At 47.8% G+C, this 16,008-nt stretch overlaps 1 protein-coding gene across 5 annotated transcripts in view; it reads right to left on the minus strand.

The window, feature by feature from the left end:
* The window catches only part of PARG (poly(ADP-ribose) glycohydrolase), a 216,297-nt gene extending 213,592 nt beyond the window's left edge, over window positions 1-2,705 (minus strand). For 3 of the 5 annotated variants that reach the window (XM_073574842.1, XM_073574841.1, XM_073574839.1), the window contains exons 1-2: window positions 2,388-2,703; window positions 629-695 (exon numbers count right to left, since the gene is read on the minus strand). In XM_073574842.1, coding sequence (XP_073430943.1) covers window positions 629-695; window positions 2,388-2,523 — 203 coding nt within the window. In that variant the 5' untranslated portion in view covers window positions 2,524-2,703. Of the gene's footprint in view, window positions 1-628; window positions 696-2,387 lie in introns of those variants that run through there. The other 2 variants (XM_073574840.1, XM_073574844.1) reach the window with 2 other exon arrangements.
* Window positions 2,706-16,008: the final 13,303 nt, after the last annotated feature.

Raw genomic sequence — 16,008 nt, forward strand, 5'->3', positions numbered from 1 at the left:
TGGCGGTGCACAACTATGGAGGGGGTAGGTAGGGTGGTAGACAGTGGAGAGTGAAGAGATGTATGGCGGTGCACAACTATGGAGGGGGTAGGTAGGGTGGTAGACAGTGGAGAGTGAAGAGATGTATGGCGGTGCACAACTATGGAGGGGGTAGGTAGGGTGGTAGACAGTGGAGAGTGAAGAGATGTATGGCGGTGCACAACTATGGAGGGGGTAGGTAGGGTGGTAGACAGTGGAGAGTGAAGAGATGTATGGCGGTGAACAACTATGGAGGGGGTAGGTAGGGTGGTAGACAGTGGAGAGTGAAGAGATGTATGGCGGTGCACAACTATGGAGGGGGTAGGTAGGGTGGTAGACAGTGGAGAGTGAAGAGATGTATGGCGGTGAACAACTATGGAGGGGGTAGGTAGGGTGGTAGACAGTGGAGAGTGAAGAGATGTATGGCGGTGAACAACTATGGAGGGGGTAGGTAGGGTGGTAGACAGTGGAGAGTGAAGAGATGTATGGCGGTGCACAACTATGGAGGGGGTAGGTTCATGCATGGTCACATTTTAATTCAACTACAATCTATGGATTACACATCAAGTACTTTTTTATGGCATTAACATAATGCATATTAATATATCACCTTTTAATCTTGTCTGTCCGCCTTCCTTTATGTTCCAACCAAGAATAAAGGGTCCTCTGTTTAAAAACTGTAAAATAAGAAAATAAGAGAGAGTTCTTTATAGTAGAAATGGATTAACTAGTCCCAGCTCAGAGGTGTTCACAAGAAAGAGCACGAAGCACATGACTTGTCCTAAAACCAGGACTTATTGGTGGAAACAGATAATGTTTGCCTTGATTGTACCAGTACATAGGGAAAAAAAAAAAGTTATGATAGAGGGACGCTGTAAGTAAAATACTTTCAATTATCAGTGACCACCACGTCTGTCTCTTAGGAACGTTTAGAACATAATTGTGGCCCTCCAGGCAATAACAGATGATAGCATGGCTTTGTAGTTTCAAAAAGGCTTATTTTTAGGGCTACAGTAGTGACACAGATAAGCCAACTATGAACCATGCAAAATCATACACAAAATGTGCACAACTGTGACACACTTGGAGCATCTTTTATTTGCCAGGTCTAAGTTTACACTGGACACTCATTAGGCTGCATTAGTGAATTGGGTCCGTGTGTTTGACCTGGAAACAAGATTTATTATATATTTTTTGTTTTGGTACTGGTGTTTGAAAACAATTGGTGGGGTTTCTGATCTATTGATCTGTGCACTGCCTAGCATGGCTTTCTGCAGACACCTCTCCCGAGGAGCACAGCATGTATTATACCACAATGTCAAACCCCACGTGGCAGATAAGTTACCATCAAATGAGGAATATCCCATGCCTTACATCTGAATGAGCTCATTTACGCAGGACGTAGGGATTTATGAAAGCCCCCTTCAGATAAATTGGACACTAGCCGAAACAGCTGCTACGTGCGAACCTACCCCTAATGTTTACCTAAAAATGGAGGAACACGTATCCCTCATCAGCGGTAGATGGATATACAGTGTGTTACCTAGAGGGCAACATTCACACATCTAGGTGACACGTCTAGGTGTGGACCATTTTACTCTGACCCATAGAGCATCACTGAGACACACACATCAGTTTTAAAACCGGTCTGAATCTCTGATCTGAGAGACTCCGAGCACAGACTCTACCATAAAGGTTAATGGGGACCATATAAATAGATGACACGCAGAAGACACACTTTGTACTTCAGAGTTCCATTCGTTTTTTTTTTTTTACGGCTCCATTGTTTTATCCATTGACTGTTGGCAAAGTTCAGTTTTTCTTTAAAAACAGATGCAACATGGAGGCGTTGTGGTGGGGGGCTCATCTATGGCCCCGAGTCACATGATAATAACCAAGATCCAAACTACGGGGTCTCACTAGAAGTGACAGTCACATCAATGATAGGGGACCTCTATGACAGGCTGCTGTAGGGCACTGGACCTCCTGGTGAAGAGGGGTCTCTGGGGTATTAAGCCCCCCTTGTGAACAACATGACAAAAGGAGCGAACTGCAGGGAGGACCCTCAAAGTCATAAACTTGACACCCCAGAGGCATAACCCTTCAGAGATGGAGAGCGCCCCCCTGGTAGAGCTGTATAGTTTGGGCGCACTAGCAGTCGGCTCCAGGGGAACACGCACCATGGGCCGCATGCAGGTCAGAATGGGATCCCCTCTACTAGTATATAGCGAAGGCCACCGGTGGGACCCCCAGACACGCACACAGGACCCCCAGACACGCACACAGGGACATACAATCACTGCCCCATACATGGAGCACCGGCAGAAAGTGACAGCTGCCAGGGCTGGGTGATAACCCTACTACTTCACCTCTATTCCCCACGGTGCTGCTGGGGCCCCGGCTTCCCGGGGAGCCCCTCTCTCTCTCACAGCCCTCGGCAACTCCTGCTTCTTCTCTCCGGATCCTCTTACTGCAGGGTTCATCCACTTCGGAGCCCGCACTCATTGCTCCGCACACGCCTCCGGGGAGTGTCTGCTCATCGTGAGTCGCGACACAAACAATCAGGAAGCTTTTCTATCTGCGCTTCCTGATAGTCCCGAACTTTAGCGATGACCCCTAACACTTGCGCAGGCTCAGTACAGCGGGCACGCATGCGCACTCAGCGCTAAGGCGCCAACAGCTGTCACTGCAGACACCCGGAAATAAAAAAAACAAAAAGCAAATCAGAGAACAAAAACTGGGGCCGTAAAACAAGGAAACTGTTGCAAAACAGGATGTCAACGCCACGATTGGGTTTAGATTGGAGGCTCCTGTGACGCCTCCTTCCAGCAACTCCACTCTAGACGGCTCACCGGTGAGGTGGTGACGGGGAGTGGCTGAAGTGAGGGACTCACCGGAGCCTCCACTCTACACCGCTCAGTGCGGAGGTGACCAGAGCTGCTGGAGCGGGGGCCTGACAGGAACGACTCCAATGTAGACAGCTCAGCAGTGACAGGACTACAATGGCGGCGCCTCCGGGAGCTCCTGATAGCCTGCATGCCAGTCACCTGATTACAGAGCGGGCTGCGGGGAGTTACTGCAGCGAGTACGGACGAGCGCAGGGCCGGCCCTGGGAGAAAGTGTCAGTGGCGACAGTAGCACAGCTCCAGCAGAGAAACCTAGGGATAGTACAATGCCAACGATTTCACTTCTCACCTTACATGAGTGACATCTAGGTCAGAAACCGGACAGTACAGTCCTCCATAATAATAATCTCTATATAGCGCCAACATATTCCGCAGCACACAACAGTCCTAAGTGACAACGTTAATGATACAATTAAAGCAAAATAAGACGCCCCTGCTCGTGAGAGCTTACAATCTACAATGAGGTGGGGAGATACAGAGTACAGTGGTGTATTTGCAGTAATGGTCCAGCCATTTTGAGGGAGTGAGGGATGGATGGAGATAGTGAATGGGCTACTCATGAACACTTACACATAGAAGGACTGATTAGTGAATGTGATAGGCCGCTCTGACCAAATGTGTTTTGAGGGAGCGCCTGAAACTATGCAAATTGTGGATAGTCCTAATTTCTTGGGGTAGAGCATTCCAGAGGATTGGCGCAGCGCGGGAGAAGTCTTGGAGTCAGGAGTGGGAGGTACGGATTAGTACAGAGGTTAGTCGAAAGTCGTTTGCAGAGCGCAGCGGTCGGTTAGTCCGATAGACAGAAATGAGGGAGGAGATGTAGGGGGGTGCTGCACTGTGGAGAGCTTTGTGGATGAGAACAAGTACTTTGAATTGGATCCTATAATGAATGGGCAGCCAATGTAAGGACTGGCGAAGAGCGGACACGTCCGAGTACCGATTACCAGATAGATGACCCTGGCTGATGCATTAAGTATGGACTGGAGAGGGGATAGTCGAGTAACGGGGAGGCCAATTAATAGAGCGCTGCAGTAATCCAGGCGAGAGTGGATACATGCTACAGTGTGGGTTTTTGTTGTTTCCACGGTGAGAAAAGGGCGGATTCTAGAGGTGTTCTTTAGGTGTAAGCGGCAAGAGCGGGCAAGAGATTGTATATGGGATGTGAAGGAGAGATTGGTGTCAAGCATAACACCCAGACAGCACGCCTGCTGCCAGGGAGTTATTGTAGTGCCACCCACGGAGAGGGAAGTGTCAGATTTAGGGAGGTTAGTAGACGGCGGGAGCAGAAGAAGTTCAGTTTTGGAGAGGTTAAAGGCCCCGTCACACTAAGCGACTTACCAGCGATCCCGACACCGATATCAAGGTGTCAGGATCGCTAGTAAGTCGCTATGTGATCGCTGGTGAGCTGTCACACAGACAGCTTCACCAGCGATGCCGAGCGCCCGGCATCGCTGGCCATCCCTGTAAAAAACAGAATCAAAATAAAAAATATAGTTATTCTCACCTTCCGACGTCCCGTTCAGCCATCCTGCCTCTCTCCACGCTCCGGTCCCAGTGATCCTTTGCGAGAATGACCGCGAGATGTCACGGTCTCGAGGGATAACAAAGTCTCACGGTCATTCGTGCAAAGGATTACTGGGACCGGAGCGTGGAGAGAGGCAGGATGGCTGAACGGGACGTCGGAAGGTGAGAATAACTATATTTTTTTTATTATTTTTTACACCTGATCGCTGGTCTCCCGCCTGTCACACACAGCGATGCGTGCTGGCCAGCGGGAGACCAGCGACCAAAGAAATGTCCAGAGGTTTCTTCCAGCGATCAGCGATACCGGCCGGGGGCCGCTCGCTGATCACTGTCACAGCGATCTCGCTGGTGAGATCGCTGTGACTCAGCAGCGATCTTGCTACCGAGATCGCTTAGTGTGACGGGGCCTTGAGTTTCAGATAGAGAGCAGACATGATGTTGGAGACTGTGGACAGACAGTCACTGGCGTTCTGTAGTACAGCGGGGGTAAGGTCGGGGAATTATTATTATGCATTTATATAGTGCCATTTATTCCATGGCACTTTACATGTGAAAAGGGGTAATATAGACATGTGTAAGACAAGGGACACACAAGTACATAAGGAGAGGGGACCCTGCCCGCGAGGGCTCACAGTCTACAGGGATGGGTGAGGAATCGGATACAGTAGGAGAGGGTAGAGCAGGTCGTGCAGTGGTTCAGAAGACCGAGGATCATTGCAGGCTGTAGGCTTGTCGGAACAGGTGGTGTCACGCTGCTGTTCCTGCTTCGGCCACTGGGAGGCACCGGACTGTCACGTCGCCGTCAGATAGAGGGACTGCTGTTCCTGCCTCGGCCACTGGGAGGCGCCGGACTGTCACGTCGCCGTCAGATACAGGGACTGCTGTTCCGGTCTCAACCACTGGGAGGCGCCGGGCGGTCACGTCACCGTCAGACTCGGAAATGGCTGTTACTGCCTCGGCCACTAGGAGGCACCGTGGATTCCCCGTGGGTGGTGGTGACAGAGAAGGGGCTCCTGCGCAGGCATCTGGTGGGCGCAGGCTCCGCTCCTCTGTCAGTCATGAAAGGGTTGAGGCATCACCATCTGGCCTGGTCCTGGGGGCGGTCCAAATGACATCATCAGCCTGTGAACCTGTGAGGGATAGCCTGATCCTTCAAATACCTTGGGGCCTGTCTTGCAGGCCGCCAGATATAGTCTTGGTTTCCCCAGTGTGCTAGTTATTTGCTATCTGTGATTCTGACCTTTGCCTGGATTTGTGACTCTGCTGCTGCCTAACGATTCTGTACCTCTGCCGTCCTCCTGGTTTATGGCTCTGACCTTCGCCTGAATTTGACTCTGCTATTGTCTGCCATTTTTTGTACCTTTGCTGCCCGCCTGGTTACGACTCGGATTCCTGACTACGCTTTTGGTCCCGTTTTTTAACCCCTCTCTGGCAACCGTCCTGCTCTGGCCCGCTGCTCATATTCAGACAGCGCCTCCTGGGCTCTGCTGTAAATCCAGATCCCTGTATAGGGGTAAAGGGTATCAGGGTGCTGTCTTACTGCAGGCCAGACTTGCAGGCGGACGTCACAGGTGGATCTTCAGGTTCTTGAAGGTTTCCGTTGATGGTGAGAGTCTGATGTGTTGCGGCAGAGAGTTCCAGAGTATGGGGGAAGCACGGGAGAAGTCTTGTATGCGGTTGTGGGAGGAAGAGATAAGGGGAGAGTAGAGAAGGAGATCTTGAGATGATCGAAGGTTGCGTGCGGGTAGGTACCTGGAGACCATGTCACAGATGTATGGAGGAGACAGGTTGTGGATGGCTTTGTATGTCATGGTTAGGGATTTGAATTGGAGCCTCTGGGCAATAGGAAGCCAGTGAAGGGCTTGGCATAGGGGGGAGGCTGAGGAATAGCGGGGAGACAGGTGGATTAGTTGGGCAGCAGAGTGTAGGATGGACTGGAGTGGTGCTAGAGGGGAGGCCAGAGAGTAGGAGGTTGCAGTAGTCGAGGCGGGAGATAAGAGCATGCACTAGTGTTTTTGTGGTTGAGGAATGAGCGGATTCGGGAAATATTTTTGAGTTTGAGGAGGCGAGGGCTTGGATATGTGGTTTGAAAGAGAGCGCAGAGTCGAGGATCACCCCGATGCACCGAGCGTGCGGAACTGGGGATAGACAGCAGCCATTGACATTGATGGATAGGTCTGGTGGAGGGGTGGAGTGAGATGGGGGAAAGATGATGAATTCTGTTTTGTCCATGTTCAGTTTGAGAAAGCGAGCAGAGAAGAAGGCTGAGATAGCAGACATATTGTGGGATTTCAGTCAGTAAGGAGGCAAGGTTGGGTCCAGATAGGTAGATCTGCGTGTCATCAGCGTAGAGGTGATACTACAAACCGTGGGATTCTATGAGCTGTCCCAAGCCGAAGGTGTAGATGGAGAATAGTAGGGGTCCTAGGACAGAGCCTTGAGGAACACCGACAGACAGGGGGTGAGGTGTGAGAGGGAGACACTAAATGTTCGGTCTGTTAGGTATAATGAGATCCAGGATAGGGCCAAGTCTGTGATGCCAAGAGATGAGAGAGTCTGTAGCAGGAGGGAATGATCTACGGTGTCGAAGGCAGAGGACAGGTACAGGAGAAGGAGGACAGAGTAGTGTCGCTTGCTCTTGGCAGTTAGTAAGTCGTTAGTGACCTTAGGGCAGTTTCAGTTGAGTGATGCGGTCGGAAGCCAGATTGTAAACGGTCAAAGAGGGATCAGGAGGAGAGGTGGGAGGACAGTTCAAGATATACATGCTGTTCCAGTAGTTTTGAGGCGTAAGGGAGAAGAGATATTGGGCGATAGTTAGACACAGAGGATGGGTCAAGGGAGGGCTTTTTGAGGATGGATGTGATTGAGGCATGTTTGAAGGATAAGGGAAAGACACCATTTGTAAGTGAAAGGTTGAAGAGGTATGTTAGAGATGGGATGAAGACTGTGGCCAAGTTAGGGATGAGGTGAGACGAGAGTGGGTCGAAGACACAAGTGGTGAGGTGTGATCTTGACAGAAGGGTGGAGAGCTGATCTTCTGTCATGGTGGAGAAGCTGGCTTTTGCAGAACAGGGCTGAGCGGCTAAGAGGGGCATTGGGGGCTGCGGGCCAAAGTTTTGTCTGATTGTGTCGATCTTCTGCTTAAAGAAGGAGGCAAAGTCTTCAGCAGAAATGAGAGGAGAGGGAGGAGGTGCTGTGGGATGGAGTAGAGAATTGAAAGTGTTGAAGAGCTGTTTAGGGTGGTGAGACAGGGAGGATATGTGAGATGCGAAGTAAGTCTGTTTTGCGGCAGAGATGAACTAAGAGAGAAGTGGAGGGCACCGCTGTAAGGGATCACCAATTACATGCTAAAGATCCGCAAAGTAAACCAAAGAAAAGAGGCATGTAAAAGAAGGGATCACCAAAACAATATAATTAAATACAAAAATATAAACCTTTAATGGAACCAACAAGAACAAAACAACACTCAGTGCAGGTTAAAAACAATTAAAACCGCATAAATGCGACCATTACATACAGACCCCGAAAAGGGTACATGCCTCTGTACAGACCCCACAAATTGCAATACAAATGTTAAATCACAAAATCACATTAGAAGGCCACCAAAATCACCTAACACTCATAAATCTATGGTTACTGCAAGATAAGCAGAAGAAAAAGGTCCGAGGAGCCTAAATGCAGTTAACCCCCGAAAAGAAAAACACCATATGACCTGCTATGGGTAAGGAGATGCTGGTAGGAGGAGGTTCAATCCTGCAGAGAGTGTAGGTGGAGTGGCGTGGGGAGAGGCAGAGGCATAAGTAACGCCCAACGCGTTACGCCAGAAAAACTGGCTTCATCAGGAGCGATACAGTGTTGTAAATCATTGGTGTATATATACCTTATTCAATAGACGTAGATCGGGAACAGGTGTGGGTCAAAGAACTCACGAGTGAGCCAGACGCAAAGCGGCGTCGGAGCGCCGGAAGTGGAACGGCAGATCTGCGCAGCCGCAATGGACCGAAATGAGGTCCAACAGTGGGCACACAAAAAATGGTGTCCAAAAAACTCCACTGCGCATGCGCGAGATGACGCAGCCTTCAAGAAGCAGAGCACGGCGATGATGAATCATCATCCACGTGATCTCACAAACGAGGCCCTGGTAATGTAGAGGTAGCGAGAGCAGGATGTTAAGCCTGCATAATGCCACAGATAAGCAGCGCATGCGCTAGAAGATAGTTTGGCCAGGGAAACATAAAAGGATATATGGTACTCTCCCCACAAGAGAGGGTGACACAATGGAAAACATCATCCCGGCATAACCCCATAGGCACACATAAACAGTATGGACATGGGGTATCACAAAGCGACCACATGTGTGCAATATGAATAACAAATATATAACAGCATCATTTTTCCAATAGTGTGAATCCTGTCTTAGACATAAGACTAACAGGCAGATCTATTTATATGATTTTTTCTATAAAAAATATTATTAAAAAACCATGGTTTTTTAGATAGAGAGTCAAATGATGCTCTCTAAATTTTATCTAGAAATAAGCATTGGATCGCCTGATAAGAGTAACGACCAGAGCTGGTAATGTAACATAACAGCACAACATGACAATGAGACTAAGATCACGGAGCAATGACGGAAGAGCAATGGGAGAGTACAAGGTTAATGTACATTTAATACATCACAGCAATCCAGAGTGAAAAAACAGTTAAGGGTATGGGGAGGAGGGGGGGGGGTTTGGAATGGGAGAAGGGAAGGGGGAAGGGTAGGGGTGGGGTAAGGATAAGGGTAAAGGGAAATTGAGGTGATAGAGTCCAAAAAGGACGGCAGACAAATGGATCTTATCGAAGATTGAATATACTCCAGTTGTAGGTTAATGGCTGCCATTGAGTAGCCATAAGTCCAATAAATGTTGACCGAAGGAAGCAAGTCATCAAAGGGCCAAGTCCTTGATCCCAGTAGTGGTATCTCCCAGCCAAGAAAACATCCATGATCCAGATTTTTTCCCCATAGTCTCGACAGGGATAAGGGGCAATAGTGGCCAGTTTAACCAGCCAGATGTAGATGCCCAATCCGCCAAGTGGGTTCCAGAGGTCTCTCCCCGATGTCAAGACAGCCCAGCAGAGCCAAAGAACGAGAGCATCAAGAGCTGGTAGAAGGGCTGTTGGAAAAAAGAAGAACAATAAACGATTAAGGCCAGAGGGGCTACATGTGAACAGCCCAGATCTAAATATCATAATTGTAGAACCCTGTGAAGAGTAATTCTTCATTAAGACCATTAGGGGAGAGGCTGCCCAGATCATGAATCCATTTGGATTCACATCTGAGAAGCCTCAGGCCTATATCGCCCCCCCTGATGTTCACAAGAACCTCTTCCAAAATCAATGCTCGTAGACCAGTGGGGCGTCCACGATGGTTCTCTAAAAAATGCGCTGGTTATTTGGAACCTACCCTTGTGGGGACTGCAATGTTTGCCAATATATGGTTGCCCAATTTGGTACTAGAATGCCTAGTTATCCATTTCACATCGTACCTAAAAAGGCATACTTCAACTGTAAGTCCCGCAACTTAGTCTATGCCCTTATTTGTAACTGTCCAAAAATTTACGTGGGGCAGACAACCCAAGAACTGAGAAGGAGATTACAGCAACATCTCTCTAATATCTCCACTGCCAATAGAGATCGAGCAAAGGGTAAACATATTACTCCAGTGGCAGCGCATTTTTTAGAGAACCATCGTGGACGCCCCACTGGTCTACGAGCATTGATTTTGGAAGAGGTTCTTGTGAACATCAGGGGGGGCGATATAGGCCTGAGGCTTCTCAGATGTGAATCCAAATGGATTCATGATCTGGGCAGCCTCTCCCCTAATGGTCTTAATGAAGAATTACTCTTCACAGGGTTCTACAAACAATTATGATATTTAGATCTGGGCTGTTCACATGTAGCCCCTCTGGCCTTAATCGTTTATTGTTCTTCTTTTTTCCAACAGCCCTTCTACCAGCTCTTGATGCTCTCGTTCTTTGGCTCTGCTGGGCTGTCTTGACATCGGGGAGAGACCTCTGGAACCCACTTGGCGGATTGGGCATCTACATCTGGCTGGTTAAACTGGCCACTATTGCCCCTTATCCCTGTCGAGACTATGGGGAAAAAATCTGGATCATGGATGTTTTCTTGGCTGGGAGATACCACTACTGGGATCAAGGACTTGGCCCTTTGATGACTTGCTTCCTTCGGTCAACATTTATTGGACTTATGGCTACTCAATGGCAGCCATTAACCTACAACTGGAGTATATTCAATCTTCGATAAGATCCATTTGTCTGCCGTCCTTTTTGGACTCTTTATCACCTCAATTTCCCTTTACCCTTATCCTTACCCCACCCCTACCCTTCCCCCTTCCCTTCTCCCATTCCAAACCCCCCCCCCTCCTCCCCATACCCTTAACTGTTTTTTCACTCTGGATTGCTGTGATGTATTAAATGTACATTAACCTTGTACTCTCCCATTGCTCTTCCGTCATTGCTCCGTGATCTTAGTCTCATTGTCATGTTGTGCTGTTATGTTACATTACCAGCTCTGGTCGTTACTCTTATCAGGCGATCCAATGCTTATTTCTAGATAAAATTTAGAGAGCATCATTTGACTATCTAAAAAACCATGGTTTTTTAATAATATTTTTTATAGAAAAAATCATATAAATAGATCTGCCTGTTAGTCTTATGTCTAAGACAGGATTCACACTATTGGAAAAATGATGCTGTTATATATTTGTTATTCATATTGCACACATGTGGTCGCTTTGTGATACCCCATGTCCATACTGTTTATGTGTGCCTATGGGGTTATGCCGGGATGATAATGTTTTCCATTGTGTCACCCTCTCTTGTGGGGAGAGTACCATATATCCTTTTATGTTTCCCTGGCCAAACTATCTTCTAGCGCATGCGCTGCTTATCTGTGGGATTATGCAGGCTTAACATCCTGCTCTCGCTACCTCTACATTACCAGGGCCTCCAGTTTGTGAGATCACGTGGATGATGATTCATCATCGCCGTGCTCTGCTTCTTGAAGGCTGCGTCATCTCGCGCATGCGCAGTGGAGTTTTTTGGACGCCATTTTTTGTGTGCCCACTGTTGGACCTCATTTCGGTCCATTGCGGCTGCGCAGATCTGCCGTTCCACTTCCGGCGCTCCGACGCCGCTTTGCGTCTGGCTCACTCGTGAGTTCTTTGACCCACACCTGTTCCCGATCTACGTCTATTGAATAAGGTATATATACACCAATGATTTACAACACTGTATCGCTCCTGATGAAGCCAGTTTTTCTGGCGTAACGCGTTGGGCGTTACTTATGCCTCTGCCTCTCCCCACGCCACTCCACCTACACTCTCTGCAGGATTGAACCTCCTCCTACCAGCATCTCCTTACCCATAGCAGGTCATATGGTGTTTTTCTTTTCGGGGGTTAACTGCATTTAGGCTCCTTGGACCTTTTTCTTCTGCTTATCTTGCAGTAACCATAGATTTATGAGTGTTAGGTGCTTTTGGTGGCCTTCTAATGTGATTTTGTGATTTAACATTTGTATTGCAATTTGTGGGGTCTGTACAGAGGCATGTACCCTTTTCGGGGTCTGTATGTAATGGTCGCATTTATGCGGTTTTAATTGTTTTTAACCTGCACTGAGTGTTGTTTTGTTCTTGTTGGTTCCATTAAAGGTTTATATTTTTGTATTTAATTATATTGTTTTGGTGATCCCTTCTTTTACATGCCTCTTTTCTTTGGTTTACTCTGTTTTGCGGCAGAGAGCGTGGACTTAAAGCTGGCAAGGGACTTTGATGGTCACGAGTGACTGGACACACCGCCTCCAGCCGGGCGAATTTATATGACACGCATGACCCTGGATACACCGCCTCCAGCAGGGCGAATTTAAATAATAGAACGTGCAGCCGGATACACCGCCTCCAGCAGGCGAATTTCAGTAGTACACGTATGTCTGGATACACCGCCTCCAGCAGGGCGAATTTCAGAATAAAGGCAAACACCAGGGAAAATGATACAATGGAGGGCCCTGCGATAGGGAACGAGGACGTGGAGACCTCCTGCACTCCCCTGAATCTGTGTCTCTACACTCCTAGCGATCCCTAGGCCGGTTCCGCACCGGGTGCCGATCAGGAACCTAAAAACCCTAGCTCGCCCTGCACCTAGCCCTTTCTAGTGAAATGGACGGTGCAGAAACTAATCCCACCACTGCACTGAAACACACAAAGGAAAGTTACAAAACAGGGGTAACACCACTTAGCTCTGTTGCTCTTGCTCCCAGCAACAGAGTCCACCACCAGAATTCAGCTTCCACCTGAAGCTACTACACCAGAGCTCTGCCTGAGCTGCAAGGAACTCCTCTCCCTCTCTGCAAGGAACGCCCCCTGAGGAAGGAGTCCTCTGGCTCCGAAACGCGCGTCGGGGACTGGATCGACCTCACTGCCACCACTGCTTCCAGGTATAGCAATTTGCTTCTATCTCTGATGCTTTACATAGCATCGGTTATGTATGCTGTGTGCATTCTACGGGCAGGGAATTCTTTCATTTGAAAGGGCAGTAGCCTTTGGCTACATGGTGATGTCTCTGTACACTCCCTGCCATAACAATGGTTGCCACTCTTTCCCTGACCGATTATCTGTAATCTGCTTACATCCTACACAATTTTATTTCCTGGTGCTATGTTCGCAGTTTGGCTGGTCCTTTTGACCATGATGTCGTTATATTTTCTGTTTCTCCCCAACCATGCACTGTATGTCCTTGTAATAATTTTTTTAAATATCATCTAATAAAATTTGTATTTTATGGAATTTTGACTGCTTTTTCCTTTTTGGGTAGCTTCTACTAAATGTGCAGTGTTCCCTACATTGGTTAGTCCTAATATGTGGATCATGATATACAATATATATTATTGATCATTTTGTTATGGCCGTTTAATCATTATCCGGCCTCCACATTATTATGTCTTCTACCTATTTATTCTAAGGAACTCCTCTCTGTAGTTCCTTCCTCCACCAGACTTGGTTGGAAATGAGCAATATCACCAACAGTGATTGCAACACCTGACACTCTTTTATAGGTCAGAGCCAGAGCAATCACACCTGCTTTATAATCACATGCACTAAACTAAAGTAACCAGAGTGCAATGACCCTAACGGCCACCGGGGCAAAACTAGAACTGAAACCACCACAGTGCAATGACCCTAATGACAACTGGGGGCAAAAATACCTTTAACCCCTTAACGACCGCCGATACGCCTTTTAACGGCGGTAATTAAGGGTACTTAAACCACAGCGCCGTTAATTCACGGCGCTGTGATTTAAGTGAATAGCGCCCCCCAGTGTCGGATTTTCTCCGGGGTCTCGGCTGCCAGGGGTAGCCGAGACCCCAGAGAACATGAATCAGTCGGTTTTTACCGACCCCCGCTTTTGCTATCGCCGTTATTAACCCTATAACGGCGACCGCAAAAAAAAAAAGCCACGATTTTACATTTAATTTCTCTTTCCTCTGATGTGATCGCACATCAGAGGATAGAGAAATAGGGTCCCCGATCCCCCTGGTCCCCTCCCGGTACCTCTCCCTTGTCCTCCGTCCCCTCCCGGTGGTCCCGCGCCCGCCGGCGTCATCCGATGGGCGCCGCCATCTTGAAAATGGCGGGCGCATGCGCAGTGCGCCCGCCGGGAATCTGCTGGCTCCGGCTGGCAGATTCCATTCATTATTTTGATCACTATGATAAACGATCATAGTGATCAAAATAATAAAAATAGTACATAACCCCCCCGTTTATCACCCCCTTATATAGGCACACATAATGAAATAAAAAAAATATTTTTTTTTTCAGTTAGGCTAGGGTTAGGCTAGGGTTAGGTTAGGGTTAGGCTAGGGCTAGGGTTGGGCTAGGGTTAAGGGTTAGGGTTGGGCTAGGGTTAGGGTTGGGCTAGGGTTAAGGGTTAGGGTTGGGCTAGGGTTAGGGCAAACTAGGATTAGGGTTAGGATTAGGGATTAGGGTTGGGATTAGGGTTAGGGGTGTGTTGGGGTTAGGGTTGGAGCAAGAATTGAGGGGTTTCCACTATTTACCAACTTTGGGGGTCTAAAAATTGGGGTCTAAAAAAATCACTTTTGTGGAAATAAAAAAGACTTTATTTTCACGGCTCTGCGTTTATAAACTTCTGTGACGCGCTTGGGGGTTCAAAGTGCTCACCACACATCTAGATAAGTTCCTTAGGGGGTCTAATTTCCAAAATGGGGTCACTTGTGGGGGGTTTCCACTGTTTAGGCCCATCAGGGGCTCTGCAAACGCAACATGATGCCCGCAGACCATTCCATCAAAGTCTGCATTCCAAAATGGCACTCCTTCCATTCCAAGCTCTCCCATGCACCCAAACAGTGGTTCCTCCCCACATATGGGGTATCAGCGTACTCAGGACAAATCGCATAATAACTGTGGGGGTATGATTTCTCCTGTTACCCTTGTAAAAATAAAAATTTGGGGGCGAAAAGATCATTTTTGTGGAAAAAAATGGATTTCTTATTTTCACGGCTCTACGTTATAAACTTCTGTGAAGCACTTGAAGGTTCAAAGTGCTCACCACACATCTAGATAAGTTCCTTCATGGGTCTAGTTTCCAAAATGGAGTCACTTGTTGGGGGTTTCCACTGTTTAGGCCCATCAGGGGCTCTGCAAACGCAACATGATGCCCGCAGACCATTCCATCAAAGTCTGCATTCCAAAATGGCACTCCTTCCATTCCAAGCTCTCCCATGCACCCAAACAGTGGTTCCTCCCCACATATGGGGTATCAGCGTACTCAGGACAAATCGCATAATAACTGTGGGGGTATGATTTCTCCTGTTACCCTTGTAAAAATAAAAATTTGGGGGTGAAAAGATCATTTTTGTGGAAAAAAAAATGGATTTCTTATTTTCACGGCTCTACGTTATAAACTTCTGTGAAGCACTTGAAGGTTCAAAGTGCTCACCACACATCTAGATAAGCTCCTTCATGGGTCTAGTTTCCAAAATGGAGTCACTTGTTGGGGGTTTCCACTGTTTAGGCCCATCAGGGGCTCTGCAAACGCAACATGATGCCCGCAGACCATTCCATCAAAGTCTGCATTCCAAAATGGCACTACTTCCCTTCCAAGCTCTCCCATGCACCCAAACAGTGGTTCCTCCCCACATATGGGGTATCAGCGTACTCAGGACAAATCGCATAATAACTGTGGGGGTATGATTTCTCCTGTTACCCTTGTAAAGATAAAAATTTGGGGGCGAAAAGATCATTTTTGTGGAAAAAAAAATGGATTTCTTATTTTCACGGCTCTACGTTATAAACTTCTGTGAAGCACTTGAAGGTTCAAAGTGCTCACCACACATCTAGATAAGTTCCTTAATGGGTCTAGTTTCCAAAATGGGGTCACTTGTTGGAGTTTTCCACTGTTTAGGCACATTAAGGGCTCTCCGAACGCAACATGGCATCCGATCTTAATTCCAGCCAATTCTGCGTTGAAAAAGTCAAACGGTGCTC

The sequence above is a fragment of the Dendrobates tinctorius genome, unplaced genomic scaffold (genome assembly GCF_039654945.1).
Source record: "Dendrobates tinctorius isolate UK_male_01 unplaced genomic scaffold, ASM3965494v1 ptg000040l, whole genome shotgun sequence".
NCBI classification, from domain to species: domain Eukaryota; kingdom Metazoa; phylum Chordata; class Amphibia; order Anura; family Dendrobatidae; genus Dendrobates; species Dendrobates tinctorius.